General features: G+C 38.0%; 1 protein-coding gene across 1 annotated transcript in view; it reads right to left on the minus strand.

The window, feature by feature from the left end:
• Positions 1 to 27,429, minus strand: part of LOC109048376 (broad substrate specificity ATP-binding cassette transporter ABCG2-like) — a 36,642-nt gene extending 9,213 nt beyond the window's left edge. The window contains exons 1-13 of the mRNA XM_042750552.1: positions 27,247 to 27,429; positions 26,916 to 27,084; positions 26,665 to 26,800; positions 16,837 to 17,011; positions 15,583 to 15,607; positions 11,425 to 11,540; positions 7,261 to 7,413; positions 6,869 to 7,026; positions 3,650 to 3,801; positions 3,469 to 3,570; positions 1,652 to 1,902; positions 807 to 889; positions 493 to 582 (exon numbers count right to left, since the gene is read on the minus strand). Coding sequence (XP_042606486.1) covers positions 493 to 582; positions 807 to 889; positions 1,652 to 1,902; positions 3,469 to 3,570; positions 3,650 to 3,801; positions 6,869 to 7,026; positions 7,261 to 7,413; positions 11,425 to 11,540; positions 15,583 to 15,607; positions 16,837 to 17,011; positions 26,665 to 26,800; positions 26,916 to 27,084; positions 27,247 to 27,429 — 1,793 coding nt within the window. The remainder of the gene's footprint in view (positions 1 to 492; positions 583 to 806; positions 890 to 1,651; positions 1,903 to 3,468; positions 3,571 to 3,649; positions 3,802 to 6,868; positions 7,027 to 7,260; positions 7,414 to 11,424; positions 11,541 to 15,582; positions 15,608 to 16,836; positions 17,012 to 26,664; positions 26,801 to 26,915; positions 27,085 to 27,246) is intronic.

The following is a 27,429-nucleotide window of genomic DNA, read 5'->3' on the forward strand; positions in this document are numbered from 1 at the left end:
TTCCTTTGGTTTAGTTTCATTTCATTTCTTCGACACTCCTGAAGTGTTTCCACTTTTGTGTCCCATATGCATCAGACATTTAGCCAACGGTCCATGGGCATGACTTCTGAGGCTGAGACTAAACGCGAAAAAAGACCAACAAGTGGGCGGGCAATATGCTAATGTTTCATGTTGACGTCAACATGAAACGGCTTGGGATTCGTTTTAAAATTTACTCGTTTCAATGATTCGGAGTCTATTTTTTCTTTTGAGAAACAATAACTTTATACACGGTGCACTTTCAGATTTAAAACTTTGCTGGATGTTTTCATTCACTTAGAGCTTGTGTTACACACTGCATGAGAGGTCATTTCAAAAAATCCATAATAGGGGCACTTTAATTAAACCAAGCATCATGAAAATCATTCAGTATTTTTTTTTAAATGTTATTGAACTCGTGTGTGTGTGTGTGTGTGTGTGTGTGTGTGTGTGTGTGTGTGTGTATTTACTCACACAAACAGTTTCCTCTCTGTGATAAACAGTTCAGCTGAGGACATAGAACTGAAGCACTGATTCGAGGTGATGAAGAAGAGCGCGCCCATCCTGAAACACACACACATACTACTGTTAGTGGACGTCCAAAGGGAGTTTTACAAAATATATTACACGTGCACAAAGTTATTATTCAGTAAATTATATTTGAAAACACTACAGCTAAAGAGATCCAGCTTCTGTTCATCAGATCTGAACACTGAATCAATTCTAATTCAAGCAGAAATGATTCATCTCACAGAAATACTGACTCAGCTGGATGAATGTATCCATACCTGTTTTGAATGCCACTCATATTGTCCTTTACTCCAAAAAATATGGCTCCAACAACCAGAGCCAGGAAAATCATCACCCCGATCTGGAGAAAAAAACACCCATATATATCTATAATTAATATAGAAATATTATCTTAAATGTAAAACTTACTCTTTATTTTTATCTTTATTAACACTTTAATATATAAATCTATACATTCTTTAAACATATACAAATACACACACACATACATACAGTATATATATATATATGTATATATATATATTATATATATATATATATATATATATATATATATATATATATACATACATACATACATTTCGTTGACATATCAAGACAAATAAAAGTACATTAAATAATTTCAATATTTTTACTGTTTTACTTAATAACCCCAGCAAAATCATCTCAAATATATTCAACTAATTGAACAGTTCAGCTGATTATATGTATTTTAAAAGTTCAGGTGTTTTTGGAATAAATGATTTTTATGTGCTATTTCTTGAAATTTCATTATTAATGGTTAATGGCTTCATATTAATAGTTAATAGATATAGGTGGAGCTGTTGTCAAATTGATGTGGTGTGGCTATGGTTCTTATAACACACACCAAGTTTGGTTTGAACACTTCAAAGCGCTGCAGCTATGTAGCCTTCCGTCTGTTTTGGTGTGCTCTCATACATGTTATCTGAGAACCGTTTGACTAATTAACTTGAATTCTATAACTTTTTGCCAGCATGGTCTGAAGATGATCTGAGCCAATTTTGGTGAAATAAAAACTATTATTTCAGCTCAAAGGCTTTCAGCACATCTGTGAATGCCTGATGTAGACGCTGGTGCTGACCTGAACCAATGAGGTCTGTGGGTTCAGCATGAGGTCCCTGAAGGTTCTCTTGAGGACCCAGTTGAACTGGTGGCAGAAGGATGTGCTGTAGGTGATGGTTCTGGATTTGGGCCGTTTGCTGTAGTCCTTTCCCTGAATGATTCGCTCCAGCTCGCTTTTGGTCTGTTTGTTGCTGGTGCTGGTCTTGTATTCTTCAACCAAACGGTCCTCAATGCCCTTCAGAGATGATCTCAGCTGCTCCTGGTCCAGTTCTGATACACGCAAACATGTTTATAATCAGTCACATAAATACACTAGTCTCAGTCACTGATGGTTTTATTATCTAAAAATAAATAAATAAATAAAAATAAAACATTTGTATTAAAGCTGAAATAAATTTTAAATATTACATGAAAAACAATCTAAACTTTAAAATTCATTTTAAAGCTGAAAATAAAATAAATTCTAAATATTAGTCTCAGTCAGTGATATATAAAACAAAAACTACAACTATTAAACAATTGTTTTAAAGCAGAAATAAGTTCTAAATATTACATGAAAAAAAAAACTATAACAGATTCATATTATGGCTGAATAAAATAAATTCTAAATCTTATATATAAAAAAGCTTAAAAACCCTTAAAGTGTTAATAATTCATATTAAAGCTGAAATAAATTATAAATATTAGTTGCAGTCTGTGATGTTATTGTTAACTTAAATGACAAAACTTTTAAACATTCTCTTTAAATCTGAAAAACAATAACTAAATTAGTAGTATTAACGGAAGAAACTTAAACGAAAAATACAAATATTGCCTTGTACTACAAATAGTAAAACTAAACCTAAAATAAAAATAAAACCAAATACACATAATTACATAAAAATAAAAACATATCAGTTCTTATCTAAAATAAGCTGCAAAATGGCCTTTATATAACCCCTCTCACCATAGGCGGAGGGTGAACTAACTCCAGGGTAAGTCTAAAAGCAGCCAAATGCATTTAACATCATAAACCCCTCTTTTCAGGCAACAATCAGACATGGGTGTCATGTAGGCTAATAAAATATGTTTAATGGGACTGAATTTGTATTTAACATGATTACAATTTATTAAAAACATTAGAAACTGATAATTAAGCTATATAATGTTTCCTTTCCACAGTTATTCAAAAAGCAAATAAATTATATAGAAAGTGACATTATCAATAACTTTGATCTATGGCGAGTTTAAGCACTCTTAAAAAAAAAAACCCAAACAACAACAACAAAAAAAACCTATTGTTATAAATCACTGAAGCTGTATACACTGTGAAATGAATCTCTTACATTTTATGTGCATCTGCGCTTTGTTGTTTATGATGAGAGAATTCACGGTATTCAGTCAGAGAACGCGAGTGCACTCAAAACTGATGAGTTTTAGAGATGACTCATCTGAACGCCTCTGATTGGCCACTGCATTCCTAAGCTCAACAGAATTGTGTGTGATTGGTTAAAATGTGTAAAAACGCCTAAAATGAAATACAGAGCAACATGAGCAGATCTTAATTTGATGCCACAATCGACACTGTATGTTCATTTTCACTTTGTTAGCAACAGACGTAATAGATTTAAGTCCCCATGGCCAGCTTTATACATGCTCCACCCATGCCTCTCACTGCCACACCTCGTTCTTGTTCCGAGTGGGTCTCCGGCGTGGGAGGCAGACATACTAACCAGGAGGCTAAACGACTGCAGCCACTAGCGCATGTCTTGAGATCAGGGGAGTGAAGTTTTACCTGCACAGCACCTACTCACTGGCCTCTGTTACATTTATACTGCGGAAAGGAAATTGTTGTACCCTCAATGTCATATAACTTGTTGAGAGCGACGGCGGTGGATTCTCCATTGATGACATCCAGGAAGAAATCAGCAGGGTTGTTATGAGGTTCACAGATGTATCCTGACACACACACACACACGCACACATCAGTATCAGGACCTGAGTGTCTGTTCATGTATGTATGTGTGTGTTTTCATACCGATCTGACTGAAGTAGTCCAGGGCATCTTGAGCCGGGCCGTGATACACCAGTCTTCCTCCCAATAGCAGTGTGAGGCTGTCGAACAGCCGGTAGATGGAGTATCGCGGCTGATGGATGGACAGGATGATGGTGCGACTGCTGTTCGCCATTCTGAACAAACCACAATGTCAGTGCATTTTTGCATTATTTTAAAATATAAAATAAAAAATACATATGCAAATTTATAAATAAAATGCATATAAAGTAATTAGTTATTGTTACATTAAAAAATAAAATGTATAAACAATTTATCTAAAAAATGTAAATGAACAGAACTCCCTGAAGGAAGGAACAGAGACGTTCTGTCAACACTGACATTTAGGGGTCTTACTTGGGAGCCCAATAATATCTGAGTAGTAAAAAAACAGGCCAGTGTATATTGGTGAGTGGATTTTGCATCCCTAGTGACTCCCCTGTACACACAAATATATAAAACGCAGTGTGCATCCACTCATTCAGGTTTGCACTGAGGAGCCAAGACTGAGTCCCAGCCATTCAGCTGTGTAGTTCAAGGTTGTGGCAAGAGGGATGTAACATCTCCGTTCCCGCATTCAGGGAAACTTTTCAGTCAGTCAGGTTTGATGGGACACGTATCCAGGCCGGGGTCTCAGGACAATGTGAGATCACATCAGAATTCAAGGCAGGTTTACTGGCCGAAAATGCCTACAAGTTCCCTACCCTCTTGATGGAAGACAATATCTTAAACTTGACTGACTCTAGTGGCTCAAGGGAGCACTCTGCAGTTCAGAAAGGACCACTGAGAGATCCCATGAATGGACAAGGCGGAGTCTACCTCCTTATGTCTCTCAAGAACCTAATGATCAGGTCGTGTTTCCCATAGACCTGTCATCTATGCCATTGTGATGTGCTGCAATAGCAGCAGCATACACTTTCAAGGTGGAGGGGACCGTCTCCGCTTCAGACTCTCTTGCAGAAAAGAAATCACAACACTGATTGGGAATCTCTGGGGGTCACAGAAGATCACCACCCAAGTGAACAGATTCCACTTCAGGACATAAGCCTGCCTGGTAGAGGGGGCTCTGGCCTAAGAGATATCGGCTTTCACTGCTTGTGACAAGCCAATTAGCCATCTGTGTCCAATCTAGGAGCCACACATGGAGGTTCCAAAGATCTGGACATGGGTGCCAAATTGTGCCCTGCCCCTGAAAAGAAGGTCCATCCTCAGGGGCATTCTCCAGGAAGAGACAGTCGCAATGATCATCTGGTCTGAAAACCATGTCCGGGTAGGCCAATAAGAAGCAATCATCAAGACCTAATCCTCGTCCACCCTGATCTTGCACAGGGTCTGTGCAGAGAGGCTTACTGGTGTAAAATGCATATTTGCATAAGCCCCGGGCCTGCTGTGTGCCAGCATATCCATGCCTATGGTCTGCTCAGTCAGGGAGTAAAAGAGCAGGCAGTGGGAGGACTCATGGGAAGCAAAACATGTCCATCTGGGGATCGATTAATTGACTCCAAATCAGCTTGTCCACCAGTCTCGTTTTCTCCTGGAAGGGTGAGCATGTCGACTGCCTGATTGAGGTGCATGATTGGAATATGAATGGAGAGCAGCGACTTGAGCTGCATCTGACTCCAAAGGAGGAGATGGCAGGCAAGTTGTGACATGCAATGGGAGCATAGATCACCTTGACAGTTGATGTATGCACTGGTTGCAGCGTGGTACATTCGCTCTCATGCAGATGTTCCGAGCAGATGTAAAAGCCACAGGGGGGTGACTTTGGCAACAGGGACTGGCCGTCGGCACAGGCAGTCCAACTCCTCCAGGATGGCAGATCAATATGTGCCATTGCCAGAAGATTTGCTGTGATTCCCAGCACAGTCTCAAGAGCATGTAGGAGATTCCAGGAGACAGGCAGTTACTCTAAGAGAGCTGGACAGGGCCACAGAAGGTCCTTAACCCATCAGCAGGACCTGTATCTGCTCCTTTGTGCAAGGAGAAACAGAATGAGCACTGCCAGAGCCCCACAAAATGACTTCCAACAGGCCACTGGTGTGAATGTCTCTGACCAAACAATCAGAAACAGACTTCATGAGGGTGGACTGAGGGCCCGACACCCTCTAGTGGGCCCTGTGCTCACTGCCTGGCACCATGGAGCTCGATTGGCATTTGCCACTGAACACCAGAATTGGCAGGTCCAAGTTTTTCACAGATGAGAGCAGGTTCACCCTGAGCAGATGTGACAGATGTGAAAGGGACTGGAGAAGCCATGGAGAATGTTATGCTGCCTGGAACATCGTTCAGCATGACCGGTTTGGTGGTGGGTCAGTGATGGTCTGGGGAGGCATATCCATGGAGGGACGCACATAACTCTACAGGCTAGACAATGGCACCCTGACTGCCATTAGGTATCAGGATGAAGTCCTTGGACCCGTTGTCAGACCCTACGCTGGTGCAGTGGGGTCTGGGTTCCTCCTGGTGCATGACAATGCCCGGGCCTTATGTGGCAAGAGTATTCAGGCAGTTCCTAAAGGATGAAGGAACTGATGCCACTGAATGTCCCCCACACTCGCCTGACCTAAATCCATTAGAACACCTCTGGGACATTATGTTTCGGTCCGTCTGAGGTCGCCAGGTTGCACCTCAGACTGTCCAGGAGCTCAGTGATACCCTGGTCCAGATCTGGGAGGGAATACCCCAGGACACCATCTGTCATCTCATTAGGAGCATGCCCCGATGTTGTACAAATTTATACAAACTACTGAGTACCATTTTGAGTTGCTGCATGAAATTTCAGCAAAATGGACTAGCCTGCTGCATCATATTTTTCACTTTGATTTTCAGCCTTCTGTAGGTTGATCATTTTAATTTCCATCAAACAATGTGGCATCCTTACATTCATAACACATAGCCCAGTCCATATCAGTATAGATATATAGCTTGATATTTTTCCCCATTGAGATCTGATGTGTTTTTAAAGTGATCCTTTAATTTTTTTGAGCTATATATATATATATATATATATATATATATATACAGCAAAGTGGCCAGTTCACGGGTAACAAACACACACACACACACACACACACACACACACACACACACACATATATATATATATGTGTGTGTGTGTGTGTGTGTGTGTGTGTGTGTGTGTGTGTGAACATGTATATGGACATGTCTTTCGTCTGAAATATGACCAGTTTTGTATAAACGCACCTCTTGAGCAGCATGAGGACGGAGTTGGCTGTACTGGCGTCCAGGCCGGTGGTCGGTTCGTCCAGGAAAAGCACCGGCGGATCAAAGATCAGCTCCATGCCGATGCTTGTCCTCTTCCTCTCTCCACCTGAAACACCACGAATCAGCTGCGTGCCCACCTGTAAAACCAGCCAATCAGAGCAGCTGTCAATTTATTTATTCATTTCGTTTGTATGTTTTATCTAGCTACACATTTGAGGTGGAAAAAAAAATACACTTAAGACAGCAGAAACATCTAAATCAAAGATGAGACTATACAGTATACTGTACACCCTTTACTGATTTTTGAGAATGTTAAGTTTGTGCTGATTGCACATGTAGTCAGTCAGATGAAGGTGTGTTTGGTTTGTTACCCGTGAATCAGCCACTTTGCTCAATCCCAGCTCCTGAATTAGTTTCTCAATCTTCTCATCTTTTTCTTGCTGACAGATCGACTTCGGGAGCCTTAAAGCCGCTGAGAAACGCAGATTCTCGCGAACAGTCAGTGTCCCCATGACCACGTCATCCTGCAAAAAATATGCCTTTGAAATAGCCGCCATTTACCGGAATGGATGATATTTAAAAATGAAAAGGACACGTATAATAATATGACACATAATTATCCTGCACCATTAGGTTGTTATTCTCACAAAGTGAGACACTGTGCCAAAAATGGCTAGCATTTTAGTTTCTTCTGTTAAGTGTAATTGTTCTTTTTGTGTGCAATGATGTGATACATTGGCAACTAAATTTATAAGAATTTGACGTTTTTGCTTTTTCAACATTTCTATAGACATCGTGGTACATGTCTACATGTATGGTGGTATATATATTAGTACTGGGCAATGATCAAAAAATTCTGTGATTACTTACGATTAATCGCATTATGCACAAAATTCAGTAATGAATTCAAAAGTAGTGTATTGTGCACTTTTTCATTTAAAAGAACTGCTATATGAACAAAAGTGCTATAACATTTGGTTTGCAGAAACTTTAAACAAATAAGGTGTTTTTTTACAGCAATATTCCTTTTACATAGTAGTTTGTAAAGTTAAAATATTTATTGTAAATCTCAAGTTATAACATTAATGTAATCAAATGAAATAAAAATCCAAAGCTAATTTGCCACTGCCAGGCCATTAAAATTTTTATCAACAATATTTTATAGCTTGTTATAGAAAAACAAGTTATGCTCAGAGTTTTGCTGTAGTGTGTTAGTAGTAAATATCAGTTTACATTTCCAAACATTATTTATTTATTTTTTAGCCAATTACAAGACATAAGGAAAAATAATAAAACTTCTCAATTAGACAAAAAAAAAAGAAAGAAAGAAAGAAAGAAAGAAAGAAAAAATGCATTTGACATTTCTGTCTCAATTTCTTCTAAAATGATGGCTATGCCCTTGACCCATGGAGTTATGCTGCATCTCTCTCCAGTCTGTGATGAAATATTATAATTATATAATCGTGCACTGAATAGTGATATACATGCATAAGCACAGATCACATCAAAGGGAAATGATATAACAATTAAATCAATTTAGATAAGATCATTGAAGGCAATTTAGGCTTTCTATTGTAGTGTGCTAAAAATGCCTTTTCACCTTTTCATCTCTGTAACAGTCTTTCCCTGCTATTTGAAAAATAGATACATTTTCTCGTAAGTAATGTAGATTCAAAGTTGGTGGTCAAAATTAAAACTGTTGTCGGATGTAGATATTCTTCATTCTTTCTGACAAACAGCAAACAGAATTTGAATTACAGTATGTAGAGTGTTTTCTTCATTTTTAAATTGCATTCTACAGTGTTTTATAATAAGAGCGTAGAATCTGAAGTTCAGTACTCAGTACTCACTAGGGCTGGGAAAATAAATCAATACTGTTAAAATCTAAGCTCAGAATCAATCTCAGAGAGAATCGCGAAGGATCTCAGAATCGATCCACAAATCAATTCTGCATCGATTTATCATCGCAGTCCTAGTACTCACTACTCATGAGTACTTTTAAGTAAACTACTTTTTTACTTTCACTCAATTAGTTTTTTGGACAAGTACTTTTACTTTACTCACTCTACAATTATTACAAAAGTAACAGTACTTGAAGCATTTTTCTCAGGCTCCTATGTTTACCTTCCGTTATTTAAATGTAATGGTAATGAATAGAACCTGTTCGGTGCCATTAAAGTGAAATTATTGAACCTACACATAAGAACCTGATAAAAATGCTTATTTTAGAAGAAATTTTCAGACGGCTTCTGCATCTGAACTCTTCACTTTTACTTGAATGTATTTTTCTTTTTTCAGTACTCTTTCCACTCCTGATCTTTATCATGAACTCTTGTCGTCAAGATAGTCATGTAGTGAAAATCTGAAATGATGACAGCACTAGTTTGAAACACAAAGCCTGATTATCAGCATGTTTCATGTGTTTAAACCAAGACAGAGCATTTTCTAAACACAAAGCTTTTTGTGTCTCACGACATGCTGATGTGATTTGAGATTAGATTACACAATTGCTCGAGGAATTCAAACTCCTAAAGAAAAATCAAGTAGGAGTTTAGGCGAACGGACTGTATTAAACTGTATTTATGGAAAGAAAACAAATGAAGCTGCTGAATGGTTTCAGTCCAGCTCTTCTAATCTTGGTCAGCGATCACACAGTTTCTTGAGTCATGATATGTATTCTACAGAATAACCAGTTCAGCTTCCTGTTTTAACTGCTGAATTGAGTTTTTAGAGTCAAACATGACGTCTATTGTGTAAGTTCAGTGTTTGTGCTCCAGGCCTGAGTGATTTCTCACATCATGTGTCATTGTCACATCCCTGGACCCATTCCAGTTTGCATATGGGTCCAACCGGTCGACCGATGATGCCATCTCAACTACCCTCCACTCAGCACTCACACATCTAGAGAAAAAAGACTCATACGTCAGAATGCTGTTCATAGACTTCAGTTCACCATTCAACACAATCATCCCTCAACAGCTCATTCACAAACTGGTCGAGCTGGGGCTCAACACTTCGCTGTGCAACTGGCTGTTGGACTTTCTGACTGGAAGACCTCAGGCAGTACGTGTCGGCCGTAACACATCCAGCACCATCACACTGAACACTGGGGCCCCCCAAGGATGTGTGCTGAGCCCCCTCCTCTCCACTCTGCTGACCCACGACTGCACACCGTCACACAACTCCAACCTCTTCATTAAGTTTGCGGATGACACGACTGTGGTGGGTCTCATTAGCAACAGAGATGAGACAAACTACAGGAGCGAGGTGAGCCGCCTGGCCGGGTGGAACAGTGACAACAATCTCTCTCTGAACGTGGAGAAGACGAAAAAGATTGTTGTTGACTTCAGGATAGCGCACACTCAGCATGTTCCTCTGACCATCAACGGTGCGACTGTGGAGAGAGTGAGCAGCACCAAGTTCCTGGGTGTGCACATCACAGAGGACCTCTCCTGGACCGACAACACTGCAGCACTGGCCAAGAAATCACAGCAGCGTCTCTACTTCCTCCGCAAAACTGAGGAGAGCCAGAGCCCCACCCCCCATCATGTACACCTTCTACAGAGGCACCATCGAGAGCATTCTGAGCAGCTGCATGACTGTGTGGTATGGCGCCTGCAACGCGTCCTGCCGGAAGACTCTGCAACGCATAGTGAGAGCAGCTGAGAAGATCATTGGTGTCTCTCTCCCCTCCCTCCAGGACATTTATGGAACCCGTCTCACTCGCAAAGCCCTCTGCATCGTAGGTGATCCCACTCACCCATCACACAGCTTCTTCAGTCTGCTGCCATCAGGGAGGAGACTGCGGAGTCTCCAGGCCAGGACCAGCAGACTGAAGGACAGCTTCATCCATCAGGCTGTCAGGAAGCTGAACTCGCTCCCGAACTTGCCCCTCCTTCCCTCTTCTGCCTCAGGCACCACTGAACTATGGACCCCCCCCCCAGATCCTACATCTCCAGGTCCTTCCACCCCCCCTCCCTTTTACATACGATGACATGCACCAGTCACTTTGTGCAGCAGTGGTCTGCTCACTACCTCATTCACCATGGAACTGACGTCATTCTACCACCTCATCAGTCAGTTTAAATAAAATAACTGCTCTTGACCCCTTTGTCACTTTAATCAGACTGAATAAAAAGCTATTTTTTATGCACTAAAAATCTTTTATCTGCACTGTCTGTTCACTGGTTTGCACTCTATCTGCCATGTGCCTTGCGCTGCTTTTATTTAACCATATTTTTATTTTATTTTTTTCTATTATGTCTTTTTTACATTCCCTTATTGTATAGTTTTATCTTATATTTTATATTTGATCTAGATTTTAGGCTCTACTGTTAGTGTTATCTGTATGCACCGGGGGTCTGAGAGTAACGCAATTTCGATTCTCTGTATGTATGTACTGTACATGTGGAAGAATTGACAATAAAGCAGACTTGAACTTGAACTTGAACTTGAATTGAGGAGAAAGTGCTACTACTGCACTAAGTAAACAGAAGAAAGGAAATGTAGTAAATGAGTGTTTGTGTGGTTTATACCTGCACTACATATCCAGACAAACATTTGAAGTTTGGAGGCTGTGGAGCTCCGTCTATAAGAACCTCTCCAGAAAGACCAGCAGGATCCTTACGAGCGGCCAGAACGTCCAGGAAACCTTCAGTAAAACACAAACATTTGTTCATAAGTATATATATATATGAAATTAATACTTTATTCTTGCATTAAATTGATCAAAAGTGACAGTAAAGACATTTATAAAGTTACAAAAGATTTCTATTTCAAATAAATGCTGTTATTTTAAACTTTCCATTCATCAAAGAATCCTGAAAAATAAAATGCATCTCGGTTTCCACAAAAATATGAAGCAGAACAACATTTTTTTTTAACACAGATAATAATCAGCAGTGTTTCTTCAGGTGCAGATCAGATTTCTGGTTTCTGAAGATCATGTGACACTGAAGATTGGAGTAATGATGCTGAAAAATCAGCTTTGATCACAGAAATAAATTACATTTTAACATGTATTTAAAAATAAACTTTTTTTTTCATTGCAGTAATATTTCATGATATGACTGTTTTCACTACATTTTTTTTATTAAATAAATGCAGCCTTGGTGAGTAGAGAGATTTATTTAAAAGATTGAATTTAATCAATATGGAAGTTATTTTTCATATTGAAACTGATAACAGTAAGTCGATCCACATATGACAGCCTCTGGTCAATACTAATCTTATATAAAGGCTCTGGACTAAAAATACATTTATCAGTCATTGCTTCCAAAATGAATTCAACGGGTCATCTTGTTCATGCTATAAATTAATTACAGCAATAAAATAAAATTTCATCATGAACAAGAACATGAACAACATTACATTAGACCACAGAAATTCTAAAATGACATTTCCCTTACATTCAACTTCCAAAAGTGCATTCATCTTTGCCATGTTACATGCATTTAGTGCTACATGCTGTATTAACAAAAACATAAATGGCATTAATAAAAACACTAACACTGACAAGCTACGCAATATCACGTTCATAATCAAATGCGTTTCATCTAATGAACGTGATATAGCGTAGCTTGTCAGTGATCTACGGCTCTGTGTATTAAATGCATCTGAATAATTTCCATTTGAAAGCACGTGATGGAGATATACAGATACTATTAATCACAGAACTGGCTTTACTGACGAGATGCGCATGACAATCACGTGATTTATCGTCCAGCTTTTGTTTGATGATCACCAAGTACAAAAAAGATTAGGAAAACTAGGATGCCGGGTGTATTCAAAGCATCGCCATTACTGTCTAGAGTGCATGGAATGGTGCGCTGTGATTGGTTGAGCGGATATATCACATTTTGCAAAAAAGCGAGACTGGCATGACCTAATAACTCTGCGAATATCGCATTTTGCGTCAAATTAAAAAGTGACTTTTCAATACCGACCAGATACAATACTAATTTTGGCGGAAACTAAATGTTTTTTTAAAAACGGCTTTTGTCGTGTTTCGGATCCAAATTCTTCACACACACACACACACACACACACACACACACACACACACACACATATATATACACTTTTATTTTGCAATTATTTATGATACGTTAGTGCACACACACACACACACACACACATGTTTTTGTAACATCTGAACTACTTTAAGTTAAAAAAATAACTGGTTACTAGGGGTGTGACAAGACACTTTGTTCACAAGACAAGATGAGACATAAGATTGGGATCACAAGAACAAGATGAAATGAGATTTTTGCAAAGTATTTTCAAGAAATGATGAAATACAAGACTGGAATAATAGTCTGCAGGAGCATTTTATAACATCTTGTAATCAGTGGCGCCTGCAGATGTACGGCTGTATGCACTTTGTGTACCATGAACACCTGATAAACATTTTCCCAGCAAATATATCAGCGGTTATTATCTATTTGTGTCCCGTATTTCTGTCAAATGAACCAGCGATGGCAATCATTCAGGAATTAATTATTCTTATGAGTCAGTTCTCTCTTTTGGTTGAAATAAAATGAGATTAGCAAATAAAAAACATATTCACAATTATATTTTTTTTTCACAAGCACAACTTTGCCTGGCATTCATTTGTTAATCGCGCCCTGTACATTTGTAGATTGCTTTATTTTGTGATAAACAGCAAAAAAAAAAGTATTTGTACTTTGTAGTATAGCTATAAATCAATAATTATTGGGTATTGTCCAGCAACAATTACAAGTAAGAGATAAGAAATAATAATAACAGAATCTGCCAATTAGCCAAAAAATTGGCATTTCTGTCCCTCTAACTTCTGAGTCTTAGGGCCCTATTTTAATGATCTAAGCGCATGGTCTAACGACTCCATAGAGCAAATGCATTTGCTCATGCGCGAGAAAATAGGTGGGCTAATTCTGATATATGCAATGACTATCCATTATGACATGTATGACATTTTTATATTTATTTAGCCTACACAATAATATTCTTTAACACGGTATTCCTTTAATTTTTAATATTTGGCATGTGTGTGTGCTGCTGTGCATCCCTGTGTGTAATAAGCAAATATGCAATACGCATTTGGGACCCACCCAGAGGTGCATTTTCTACTAACGCGCTCTTAAAATAACAAAAATAAATAAATATTGCGCCATTGATTTTAGACTTCAGACCAGGTTTGAGTTGGTCTATGGCACAGTCTATTTTCAGTTCCTCAAAATAGCAACACCCCAACAATGCACCTGAACACATCTCTTTTTTAGAGCAGCATGTCCATGGGTGCAAATGCATTTGCTGTTTAAACAATGTGGCGCAGGACAGGAAAATGAGAAATGAGTCGGGCTGAAACTAGAAAAAGTGAAAGAAAAAAAAAAAGTGAATCAGGTGTATGATAGGGCCCTTAGTGAGTAATCAGCTTGATCAAATTTAAAGTAAATCTCCATCTGTGATCAATATTTTGATTGATTTTTGATAGTTAACTATTAAAAAAATAGCTGAACATAAGTTCAAAAAATAAATATATTGTTTAAATTGTTACCGCATTGAGTTATCATTTTGGAATAAATGTAAAATGTTTAAAAACAATAACTTGATGAGATTCCGTCATGCACGATACAAGTGCGAGTTTCACTTGAGTGTAGATGGCTTCATTGATTATAACGGGAGTGCTTAAACTCACACTAGACTATAGTCAGTGATAATGTGATTCTAAAAATGTTCTTTACTCACTTTCTGTATAATTTACTCGCTGATTCACTCTTTAAAATAAAGGTGCTTCAAAAGGTTCTTCAAGCGATGCCACAGAAGAACCATTTTTGGTTCCACAAAGAATCATTCAGTCAAAGGTTCTTTAAAGAATCATCTCTTTCTTATGTTTTTATAATCTGAAGAACCTTCTTTCACCACAAAGAATCTTTTATGAAACAGAAAGGTTCTTCAGATGCTTAAGGTTCTTTACAGAACCATTTAGACAAAAAGGTTCTTCTATGGCATCGTGAAGCACCTTTATTTTTTAAGAGTGTTGAATAACCGTGAATATACAATAATTAAATAATTAGTAGCTTACAATGTTTTTATTAAACCGTGATCTTATTATTGTCGTTTTCTGGGTTAAAAGTGTTTTTTTTTGTTTTTTTTTGCATGTCTAGAGATGTCTTCATTCGAAAGAGAGAGAGAGAAAAAATGTGCGTCTCTGTGCATATCGTCAGATGAAATCCTGCAGGCGCCCCTGCGTGTAATAAATGTCATTTCAGTTCTACTTTCTGAGTATTAATCATCATATGCAGTAAAAGACAACAATAGCAAGCACCATAAAAGTTTTTGCCATAAACTCAATTGACTACTTCTCTCCTGTATGATTTCACATGAGACTCTTCAGACCTTAGAACTGTACATAAATCATGAGCTTCTAGAGCTTCTGATTGAAGCTGTGTGAAAAAAGTATAAAAAATAAAAGATAAGTTTTTTTTTTTCTGAGTCTTATTAAGTGCAAACAATAAGTGCAACCATACAATACTCTCTCAATATTCAAAGTGCAAACAGAGACAAGAGCTAAGAGGTTATTACAACTACAATGAGAAATCTCTTCACATTTTTATATTGCAAGATTTTATGGCACGAGATCTTATCATTCCCCTACTGGTTAGCCTGCATGAACTAAGACACTGATGGACAGACAGACAGACGGCTCTTACGATGATTTCCCGCTCCCGGTGGGTCCTAATATTGCATTCAGTCCCGGCTTCATGACACCACTAGAGAAAATTACACAGAATTACTTCATAATTATTATCAGTGCATTTTCTTCATCATCATATAATCTCATAAAAAAGATCAATTCAAACACACATGGGATGCTGATTGGATGAGCCTTGATTGAAACGCAGTTTTGTTATGGAAGAAAATAGTATTTTGTTTTGTTTGACCACAGCGAAATACAACAACAACAACAACAAATGGCATCTGATTATATATAGCATGCACTTGCTGCAGTTACATAATAGACTTATGTAGCATGACATAATAACCATGAGCTCAGCTGATGTTTTCTTTAGATAACACCCCAGATAGTACATGAACATCTGCCAGATGTCTGTGAAAGATTGCTTCATCTGGGACTAACGTCGGTCAAACATCTTTAAGATGTCAGTTTTACATACATTACAAATCATTAACATCTTAAAGGCATTTTGTAGATGTCTATTTGACATCTGATATGAAACAACTAGAGAGTCATATTGCAGACGAGCAAACACTAAAAAATACATCTCGCAGATGTCGAATAGATAGAATTTACATCATATATACCATGGTACATTTTGATTACCATAATCTATATCATATTTAAATGTTACTGTAAAATACACTACATGGACCTTCTAATGTACGGGTTTGACTACTTTAGTAATTTCCATGAGTTCAAATCTTAATATTTAAGCATATAATGATATTCTAGTGCTTCTAATTTTATAGCAACAGTTTGGAAAGGACTCTTTTCTGTTCTAACACGACAATGCCTCTGTGTATACGGCAAGGTTCAAAAAGAAATTATTGATTGAGTCAGTGTGGAGAAACCTCTGGTGTGACTTTAAATGCAGACCTTGAGCCAAAAACTCATCACCAAACACCGATGATGTGTATATATCAGTACAGTCATTTTAGACACTTGCAAAACTGTTGCAACAGAGACGGAAATACAATTTTTAAATGCATGAATTATGTTTCCACCTTTGAAATTCAGCGGTACTTTGATATATATCAGTGTGCTGAAATTCATAAGCCATGTTATTTATGTGCTACTCTAAGGTGCATTTTAAAAAATACCATGGTATTTATGAAACGCCTTACTGTTAAAAAACCATGGGACACAAATGTAATGTGATCAGACAGCATCAGATTTGTCAGCACTAGACTCACTTGAGCTCGATGAGGATGTTCTTCTGCGTAACCTTCCTCTTGCACATGAAGCCGCTCTTCATCTTCACGCTGTAGTTGATGTTGTGGAAGCTCACGGTCGCTCCTCGTCTGGGCGATGAGAAGGACATTCTGGTGGACACCGGTGTCCTGGACACATTGTTGTTCAGATCTCCGGTCATCTGAACGGTCGTGTCTGCCATTACAACCCTGAGGAACACAAACCATCAGCTGTCAGACGACATGAACTCTCTAACCCTCTAACATCACAGGAAATCAGTGACTTCATAAAACAACAGTTTCAGTCTGACTGCAGAATCTCTGTGTACCTGATCAACTCCCTGTTTACACTCACCTGAAGTGTAAGGTGCGAGTGTGTGAGCGCGTCTAGAGTGTGTGAGGAGAGAGAATGATAGAGTGTGTGTGTGTGTGTGTGTGTGTTTGCTTCTTTTATAAAAAAAAAAAAAACACCCCCAAGGCATGTCACACGCTTTACAGTGACCAGCAGAGCCGGATTTACCTCTTATTGTGACATATAGGCAGGGCTGGATTAAGGATGTTTATTATTAATGTCACAAAAATTATAGGCTACTTATAGCCTATTAAATATTGGGTAAAATACAGGCAGTAAGTCACTTTTATAAAGGTTTACTAATACTATAGTTAACTCTGGATTCATGAATTAGCTTTTCATTAGGGCATCTACAAAGGAGAATTTAATAGTTCTAATAAACTTTAACTGCAAAAAAAATAAAAATAAAAATAAAAAATGAATTCAGTTATTAAGAGCCTGCAATATAATGGAATAGTAATATTGTTAAATGCATGCAAGCATTCAAAAAATTATTATTATTATTTTTTTTTTTTGACTGTTCATTTATTAATAAATAATTTATTTATTCCAATTGCCCTAACCCCAGAAAACATTTATGGGGACTGTGTGGGACAGATTTTTTAGCACCAGTGATTCTCCTCTTCTAGGGCCAGAAAGAAGACCTCCTAATAATAAAACTATTTAAAGTAAACTCCTAAAGGGAGTTTATGAGCTCAAAAGTTGTTACTGCTTCTGGAAACCTGTTTGCTTTGACTTCATATATCTGGTGTTAATGCATTTATTATTTTAATGTGTTGTAACCTGGAATATTTAGTGTGCATACTCATTGTATCTCTCCTGTGTTGGAAATTTTATCTAAATAAATAAATAAATAAAAATACAATGGAATTATTCCTGTGGTAGAAAACGTTGTGGTACCGAGATAGGCTACTATAAAGGGTTTGCTATAGCCGCAGGGCCCTATGTGTTTTTAATCCGGGCCTGCATATAGACAAAATTATTTTTTGGGCCTCCTCCCTTATTAATATATACCATTACCACTCCGAAACAGCAAACAAAATTAATCCTAATCTATATGAAAACTGTCATATGAAAAAGTGTAGCGCGTGTTTGATTCTTGTGTGTGAAAACTCTATATGTGTGCGTTCGTGTTAGATCCACCCACCCGCCGGCCCAAAAGTGAAGTCCAGCAGCCTGGTTGAAGGTTTAATGTGAGTTCGGTCTTTTACTTCACTTCTGCAAAGTTTCAGTTTAGCTCTGTGTTCAAACGGATTCCAATTTTAAGGGGTCATTAAATTTAGATAGTATTTCTGATCAAAAGCTGATCATAAATATCAATTGTTTATTAATGTAGCTATTTGATTATTCTAGACATTCCATGTAAATCAAATATAACATTTTATTCGTCAGGTAAAAATATCTCATGTTATTTATATTCCATGTAAATCAAAAGCCAATTCAGAAAAGATAATGCAATTGTGAATCACATTGTAGCCAACATGGCAGTTCTATCCTCCTGACTGTACATGGATTACTGCAGCTATGGGAAACAGCCAAGTGTTCCAAACAAACTTAACATAGTCACACATGTCACTCGAAATTACTGAATAATTCCAATATCACAGTTATTCTAATTTTACACAAGACGCGTGGTCTAGAATGCATATACAACCTTTATAAACACTTTAAGAACACGTACAGCAAAGCAATCATGTGTTTTAAATTACAAACTTAGCAGTCTATGTGCACATTTAGTACAAAAAACCCATAAAGCATGTTCTTTGAGCACAATGTGTTTAACACATTTACACATTTGAAAATAAAAGGAAATGCATGCCTGACAGCAGAGAAACACACAGCAGCATGTAAGAGATTTTAGTGCAGAGTTCCAGAGACAAGGTAGTGTTTTGTCACTGCGCTTATATACCCAGACAAGAAACAAAGAAATCTCCAAATCATTTGTAAAAACAAAAGACATTTTGGTTTTTCAGGTTCTCGTGAGCCAGGGTCGCACCTGGCTGGAGATACTGTAGATAAACATTCCCACAGACCCTGAGGGCGACACACCCCTCAGCAGCAGAACACAAATCTTATTAAATTTTAAATATTTTTTATTTTTTTATTGTATTCTGTGAAATTGAGACCATTTTATCAAATGCACAGAGACCTTTAGAACGATACCAAACATGAAGGGGAAAAACAACATTCAGGTTCACGAGACTGGGTTGAATGACTTCTGATTTTTTAAAGTAGACTTTTATGTGATGAAGGTCGAGTCGAAGTCGACTAGTCGCTGATGACATCATTAATAAACAAATAATTCTGGAGCTGAGACTCAAACATCTTGTGCACAGCTATGGCATATGACAGCGCTGCTCCTATAACAGCTCATTTTTATCAGTTCTTTTGTCTTTGGGTCATTATATTTCTCACAGATTTCTGCTCGTTCTAAATCAGATACATATAAAGTATCACAGTAAAGCTTACATTCATATGAACGCATTAGTGAAAACAATTCCCTGTGTGAATGAATTCTACCTGGCAGCGTCTCTCAACTAGTGAAGCTGTGGGATCTAGTTATTAAGAAATATATGCTTGAACTTTTCAGTTTCTAAGCTATTTTATTAAAAAAATCACAGAACAGTGCTTATACATTTCCACGCTGAATGATTCTGTGTGCGTGCGATCTACAAGTGATGTACGCGCTACTGTCTGTAGCCTATGTGTGTGCGTTACAGTGCAGCAGCGCATTAGATTAGAACCGCGATTAACTTACCTGTACAATAAGCTGTTTAGAATGTGCATTCTCCCGTTCTGTTTAGATTGTACAGTTTTCTCAGAGGTTTTGTTGATATTTTCAGATTTTTTGTCATTTTAACTGTTTGGATTTTGAGTGTTTGATGTGGAAGTCCTTCAAAGATTTCTTATCCTGTTGCGCCCTCTATAGGAACAGCATCTAGTCAACGTCAAGCTTAAAGCGTCATGGCAGAACATTGAAGTCGACTAGTCCATCAGTCAGTGCAACCCCTAGCGTATACATATTCTCACTGAACTTTGAGTGAAACCTTTTGGGGGGAAAAGAGAAGGGGATTATAAATGAGCAAGGGGGAGGTGAAATCCAGTTTAGTTTTATTGTTTTGTTGCATGGCATCTGTTTTGTGTGAGTTCCTGACGTTTTGGATTCATGAGGAAATAAGTTCACTCCTTGCATGTGCAATAAGTACAGTATGCAACACGGTGAACCATACAAACTTGCTTAACCCACGATTCGCTCACTCAGTGATGACTACAGGAAATTATTAACCGGGTGGCATACAAAAACATACACTAGACGAAGTGGAAACCTGCAATTGTAATTTCAATGATCTATTTCTACTTTATTTAACCCACATGTGATGTAATCTGTTTGGCTGATATGCAGATCAGATGCATGAAACCAGATGTTATCTCATAAAGCACATTATTGAAACATTAACTGTACATAAAAAAATAAGAAAATCACTGTTTTCTGCAATTCTATTTTCATTAGCAGCATTTTTAATAATACAATTGTGTTTCTACTCTAATCTGTTGGTGAAATATTAACATTTAAACTGAGATGCCTGTAATAACTTGTTTCCTTGAGAGATTTATTCAACCACGTAAAATAATGAAGACATCATTATAGGTTAAGTAAAAATATGACATCATCAAACATCATCCCATGCATATATTTAAAGAAGTTCTCCTCTCTAGAGCTATTTTTATAGTTCTTTTCCTAGTTATTTAATGAATTTATATTGAAAAGCTTTCCTGAGGTAAGTATGACGTTTATGTGACATTGGTTACAAGCTGTTCTAGAGTGGCATCTTTTTAATCGCTGATTGAGCGATTTACACAAGATATGGTTCATAGTACTGTACAAGTTGTACTGAATCTTTTGACACCATCTGAAGTTCATGTTCATTTCCTGCTGTAATTAGTCGAAAGAAATAGATGATCGGTTAACTTGCCGCTTAAACTGAGGCCCTACAGCGATGTCACGAGTCATGACACATAAAAAGAGTGGAAATTTCCTAATAAAATATACAGAATTTGAAAGCTGAGGTGTTGTTTCATATTAAAATAACAAACTGTATTGAGATCAATATTACTGGATGACAAATGTTGAGTGAAGTCGTTCATGCATCAAGAAAAAAACTGCATAAATGGCACTGTATATAGAAATAATAAAATCAGAGAGAAAACTTTCTTGCACGTTTGCATTAGCATGGGTGTGATTAACCAGTGCAGAAAAATATAGTCTATTAACGAGGAAAGTCCACTGAAGAGTCACCAGCATAAGCCTGCAGTATGTGCCTGGGCTCGATCAGCCCTACAAAGACTCTGATTCTTCAGACATGGGACAAAACATGTATTTAAAATTGTGTTATGAGGGATTTAAAATAGAATGTATTTAACACAAATGTCCCCTTCAGTTTAATTGTATCATTATTATATCAAATCTATGATACTTATTGTCTTCTTGCTACATCTAAAACAGAGAAGGGTTCAATCATTCATTACTATAAAATGGATAAAAATCTTTTGTAATGATAAAAAAGAGCTTGGTTCATCAAAAGCAACACGTAATAATATCTCATATCAAATCAAGTACATCAGTGTCAGACAGGCTCTGGTAAGATTTATACTTTAGAATATGTTAAATCCTAATGTTAATATTTCACTCACAATCATGATATGTCAACACCATCTTCCAGTTTAGTTTTATTGTTTTGCTGCATGGCATCTGTTTTGTGTGAGTTCCTGACGTTTTGGATTCATGAGGAAATAAGTTCACTCCTTGCATGTGCAATAAGTACAGTATGCAACACGGTGAACCATACAAACTTGCTTAACCCACTATTCGCTCACTCAGTGATGACTACAGGAAATTATTAACCGGGTGGCATACAAAAGCATACACTAGACGAAGTGGGAACCTGCGATTGTAATTTCAATGATCTATTTCTACTTTATTTAACCCACATGTGATGTAATCTGTTTGGCTGATATGCAGATCAGACGCATGAAACCAGATGTTATCTCATAAAGCACATTATTGAAACATTAACTGTATAATTTTTTTTTTTTTAAAATCACTGTTTTCTGCAATTCTATTTTCATTAGCAGCATTTTTAATAATACAGTTGGGTTTCTACTCTAATCTGTTGCTGAAATATTAACATTTAAACTGAGATGCCTGTAATTTGTTTCCCTGAGAGATTTATTCAACCACGTAAAATAATGAAGACATCATTATAGGTTAAGTAAAAATATGAGTACGTCATCCCATGCATTTATTTATAGAAATTCTCCTCTCTAGAGCTATTTTTATAGTTCATTTCCTAGTTATTTAATGAGTTTATATTGAAAAGCTTTCCTGAGGTAAGTATGACGTTTATGTGACACTGGTTACAAGCTGTTCTAGAGTGGCATCTTTTTTATCGCTGATTTATCGAAGATATGGTTCATAGTTGGTCCATAGTACTGTACAAGTTGTACTGAATCTTTCAACACCATCTGAAGTGCATGCTTATTTCCTGCTGTAATTAATCAAAAGAAAGAGTTGATTGGTTAACTTGCCATACAGTGATGTCATGAGTCATGACACACAAAAAGAGTGGAAATTTCGTAATAAAATACACAGAAATTGAATTTGAAACATGATGACTGAAATTGAAGTCATCATGTGGTTTTCAAGTCATTTTTAATTATATTAAATATAAAATGGTGTTTAATTTTTTAAATAATGTACAAATACTAAATATGTGACCTGACAGCATATATTGCTTTTATGGATTGATAGTCATCACAACTAGCAGAGTTACATTAGGCTGAGGGAACACATAACACTGGATAATACAGTTTGTCTGTATTCTGATCATACGTCTTTTGATCGTTTTTGGATCATTTGTTAAGATGTTTAAATGTGAATATTAAGATCCTTTAATATCCTTACTGGACCCCCTGCAGTATGCTTACCGAGCAAACAGGTCCGTGGATGATGCAATCAACATGGGATTGCACTTCATCCTGCAACATCTGGACAAAACAGGGACTTATGTGAGGATCCTGTTTGTGGACTTTAGTTCGGCTTTCAATACCATCATCCCAACAGCCCTTCAGACCAAACTGACCCAGCTCTCTGTTCCTAGCTCTATCTGTCAGTGGATCACCAGCTTTCTGACAGATAGGCAACAGCTAGTGAGACTGGGGAAATTCATGTCCAACAGCTGCTCCACCCAAGTAAAGCTAGGAAAATACACATCCAGCACTCATAGGATCAGTCTGCCTCTACACCAACTACTGCACCTCAAAAGACCCCTCTGTCAAGCTCCTGAAGTTTGCAGACGACACCACACTCATCGGTCTCATCCAGGACGGTGACGAGTCTGCTTACAGACAAGAGATTGAGCAGCTGGCTGTCTGGTGCAGTCTTAACGACCTGGAGCTGAACATGTTCAAAACAGTGGAGATAATCGTGGATTTCAGGAGAAACCCCCCTGCACTCCCCCCACTAACCATCATTGGAACAGCACTGTGACTGCAGTGGAGTCATTCAGGTTCCTGGGCACCACCATCTCTCCGGACCTGAAGTGGGACAATCAGATTGACTCCATTGTTAAAAAAAGGCCCAGCATAAGTTGTACTTCCTTCGCCAGCTGAGGAAGTTTAACCTGCCACAGAAGCTGCTGAAACAGTTCTACTCAGCCGTCATTGAGTCTGGTTCGGTTCAGCTACAAAATCAGACATCAGAAGACTACAGAGAACTGTTCGGACTGCTGAAAGGATTATTGGTGCTCCCCTGCCCACCCTTCAAGAACTGTATACATCCAGAGTGAGGGCTCAGAAAATCACTCTGGATCCCTCACACCCAAGTTACCCCATCTTTGATCTTTTGTCGTCTGGCTGGCGCTTCAGAGCCGCAAATACCAGGACAGTCAGGCACAAGAACATTTTCTTCCCCCAGGATATCTACCTCATGAACAGTTTATTGTTCCCCACTTATACAATAAAAATGTGCAATATCCTTATATTTATTTGTTTTCCTTTCATCCTAGTACATCCCTGCATCTTACTCAATCCAATTCCATTATCATTTATAGCACAATTGTTTATACACTTATTTATCTGCAAAGGGTTTTTATTTTTTATTTTTTTGACTGTGTGTTGTCTTTTGTGTACTGGAAGCTTATGTCACTAAAACAAATTCCTTGTATGCGCAAGCATACTTGGCAATAAAGCTCTTTCTGATTCTGATCCTGGTTCTTGTGATTGTTGAATGTAAATTGATTGCGGTAACAGCTAATTGTTTGCTTATGTAACTGTTTTTAAAAGTTATCTTGTTACCATAGCTGCTATAGCAGATGCACAGCAGACATACTGTTCTAAGATGAGAGAATTGATTATTTGCGTTCCAATGATATTTCAAAGGAACTGTTGGTCAATGTGTAACGTGTCTGCTAACATGAGAATGTTTTTTTTTTTTGATTTTTTTTTTTTTAATGTTAGTTAAATGTTAAAATTATATTGGTACCACATTTTTATTGTTTATGTACAGCTCAAAGAAAAAAATATATTAGTGAATGTTATTAATGGTTTTTAAATGCTTGTCATGGGCATTTGAACACTACTGGTGTGCTTACATTGTGTTAAGTTCAAGAGAGTAGACTGTTACTCCTTAATTTATGGTCATACAGATAAAAGCAAGACATAATTCACAAATTTACAAAAGATACCCTATTTTAGTCTTAATTCATTGGCAGTCTTGGCTTATTGGTAATTTACCATCTCAGCACAATGGTTCAGGCTATTGTTAGTGCATCTTAATGTCACCTGGATACAAACCTGATGTAACACAAATTACAAAGCATATGTTTACCTTATTTAACTATATGTTACAATGTGTGTTAGCACTGGGGCGGGTGATCAAAATGCGCTCCCTGGTAGCAACAAACAACTTTATTCTGCCTCTGAATGTCAGACAAACTGTTTGCTCTTATTTGCCGTTAATGAGTATAATTTAGCATAATGTTTAGCTTCATACATTCAGTTTAGGAGAACTGACTGAGTGCGGTTTTCTAGTGTATTCAACTTCTCAGGGAATATCTTTGGTTTGACCCATTTCAGAGTTAGAAATTTAAAGTGGATTGCAAGGAGTATTTCCACTGCCATTTGCCTTCTTAGTTTTTCAATATTGTCTCCAGATGGATTGATATCAAAAGAATCAGGAATGCCAGTTTCTTTTGCCTTTGGGCAAAAAAAGTTTGTTAAAACCAACCAACATATACGAGACGTGGTTAATTAAGGTCAATTAGAGTTCTAGAACAATTTTTAGAGGTCAATATCAAAAGTAGCTCAGCTTATTTAATTGAAGATTTGAAAGTTAAATGTTTTCATTTAAAGGATACCTGTAAGACAAACACTCCACAGCTTGTTGCATCCTCTTGGGCAGTGCGAGAAATGTGTCCAGGCTTCCACTAAATGTTAACCCACTGGTTCATGTGCATGAAGTACTGTCTGTGTTTAAAATGTGCAAAGCATAATAGAATATATTATTTTTGTGTTTCAACGTGAAATTAAGTTGTTTTTATTGAAATTTTGGGGATGGAGTTCTAAGGATCTCATCAAAATACAAAAGAACAAATTTAAGAGTAAAAGTTTTAATATTGTAATTGTCATGTCTGTATTTGCACATAGTATGAATTAAATTATTCTGGCAATGTTTATCAGAGGGTTTTTGTCTAAAATTATTATTATAGTGATTTTTTTATCATTTTTTTCATTTAGTTTGAATTATTTTTTTTTTTTGGTGTATTTTTAGTGTGTGGTTGAAATATTTTTAGTCTGGGGTGTTTTTAGATTTTCAATCTGACCAATCATAACACAGAATCTGCCATTTTGGTAGATGGTCGGCGCTACAACGATATGTCACAACACATTAAAGGGCCCTAAAATGATATTTATTTTTTACATTTATTACAAAATGACAAATTTTGAAAGCTGAGACTTTGTTTCGTACCAAACGTAACCTGTTCCCTTTCAGTCGGTCACTCTCGACATCTCTAGAGAGACCAATCCACTTAGAGTGTAACTAAACGAGCCACTGCACGATGGCATGCGATTATTTCATCCACCTGCTGCTGATCATAGCATGAGTACAAGAGGCAGCAGGTGCACCAAATTCATTCATCCTTTCGATTCGGAGCCAAGCGGTAGTGCATCACTGCTGCTCTCTACTTCAGTATTGCAAAGCAGAGAGCCAGCTAGTGCGGGCGTTACGGCACAGCAACGGTGGTCACGGTCGCAACGAGAACAGAAAATTATCTTCATGCAGACAGCCACACCAGGAGTGTGCGGACATGACATTGCACTCCCCAGCCAGTGGAGTGGCCAGGGGGATGTGCTGGCCCCTCTACACTGTGGAGGGAGCCAGCTGTTTCCTTCGGTTTGCTCCCTCGAGACCATATGTCAATCGCTACATCGGAGAGCTCTCTCTCTCTCTCGCCGGGGATGATGACCCGGCTTCGTTGCCCCTTCGAGTGTGACAACATTGTCCGAGCCAGACCCAGAGATGGTGGCTATGCTTTCCCGGGCCGCCAAAAATGTCGGGCTCATGTGGAATCCTCCACCGTGTCCCGATTCTTTGAGACTGGATGAGTGGGTTCAAAAATGTCGGGCTCATGTGGAATAGTGCCCCCCCTCCGGTCCCATTTTTCCCAGAGGTGCATGAGGAGTTTACAAGATCATGAAAGGCACCTTTTACTGCCCGAAACAAATCTTGTAGTTTCTCCACTCTCATCACCCTCGTTGGTAGAGCCGCTTTTGGGTACACGGGCATTCCCTCGGTGGAGCGGTCTGTGGCCATGCAACTGTGTCCAACAGCGGCTTCCACTTTGCGGGATGACCTGTGTCTCCCCTCACAGACCTGTAGGTATTCATCAGGTTTAACTTGCAGTGCTTACAGAGCTTGTAGGGAGTCAGCTTCTGCCCTTTACACCATGGCGTTACTGCAGGTCCATCAAGCCAAAGCCCTGAGAGACCTGCACGAGGGTGGCCACGACCTGACGGTTTTGCATGAACTGTTTACTGTGACAGACTTCGCGCTTTGAGCGATGAAGGTGACCGCACAGTCTCTAGGTTGTGCAATGTCCATGCTGGTGGTCCAGGAGTGCCATCTCTGGCTGTGTCTGGCCGACATGAAGGAGCATGATAAGGTGCCGTTCATGAAGGCTCCCGTGTCACAGAAGTAGATTGAAGCATTTAAACACAT

Source organism: Cyprinus carpio, chromosome B23 (assembly GCF_018340385.1).
Source record: "Cyprinus carpio isolate SPL01 chromosome B23, ASM1834038v1, whole genome shotgun sequence".
In the NCBI taxonomy this organism is placed as follows: domain Eukaryota; kingdom Metazoa; phylum Chordata; class Actinopteri; order Cypriniformes; family Cyprinidae; genus Cyprinus; species Cyprinus carpio.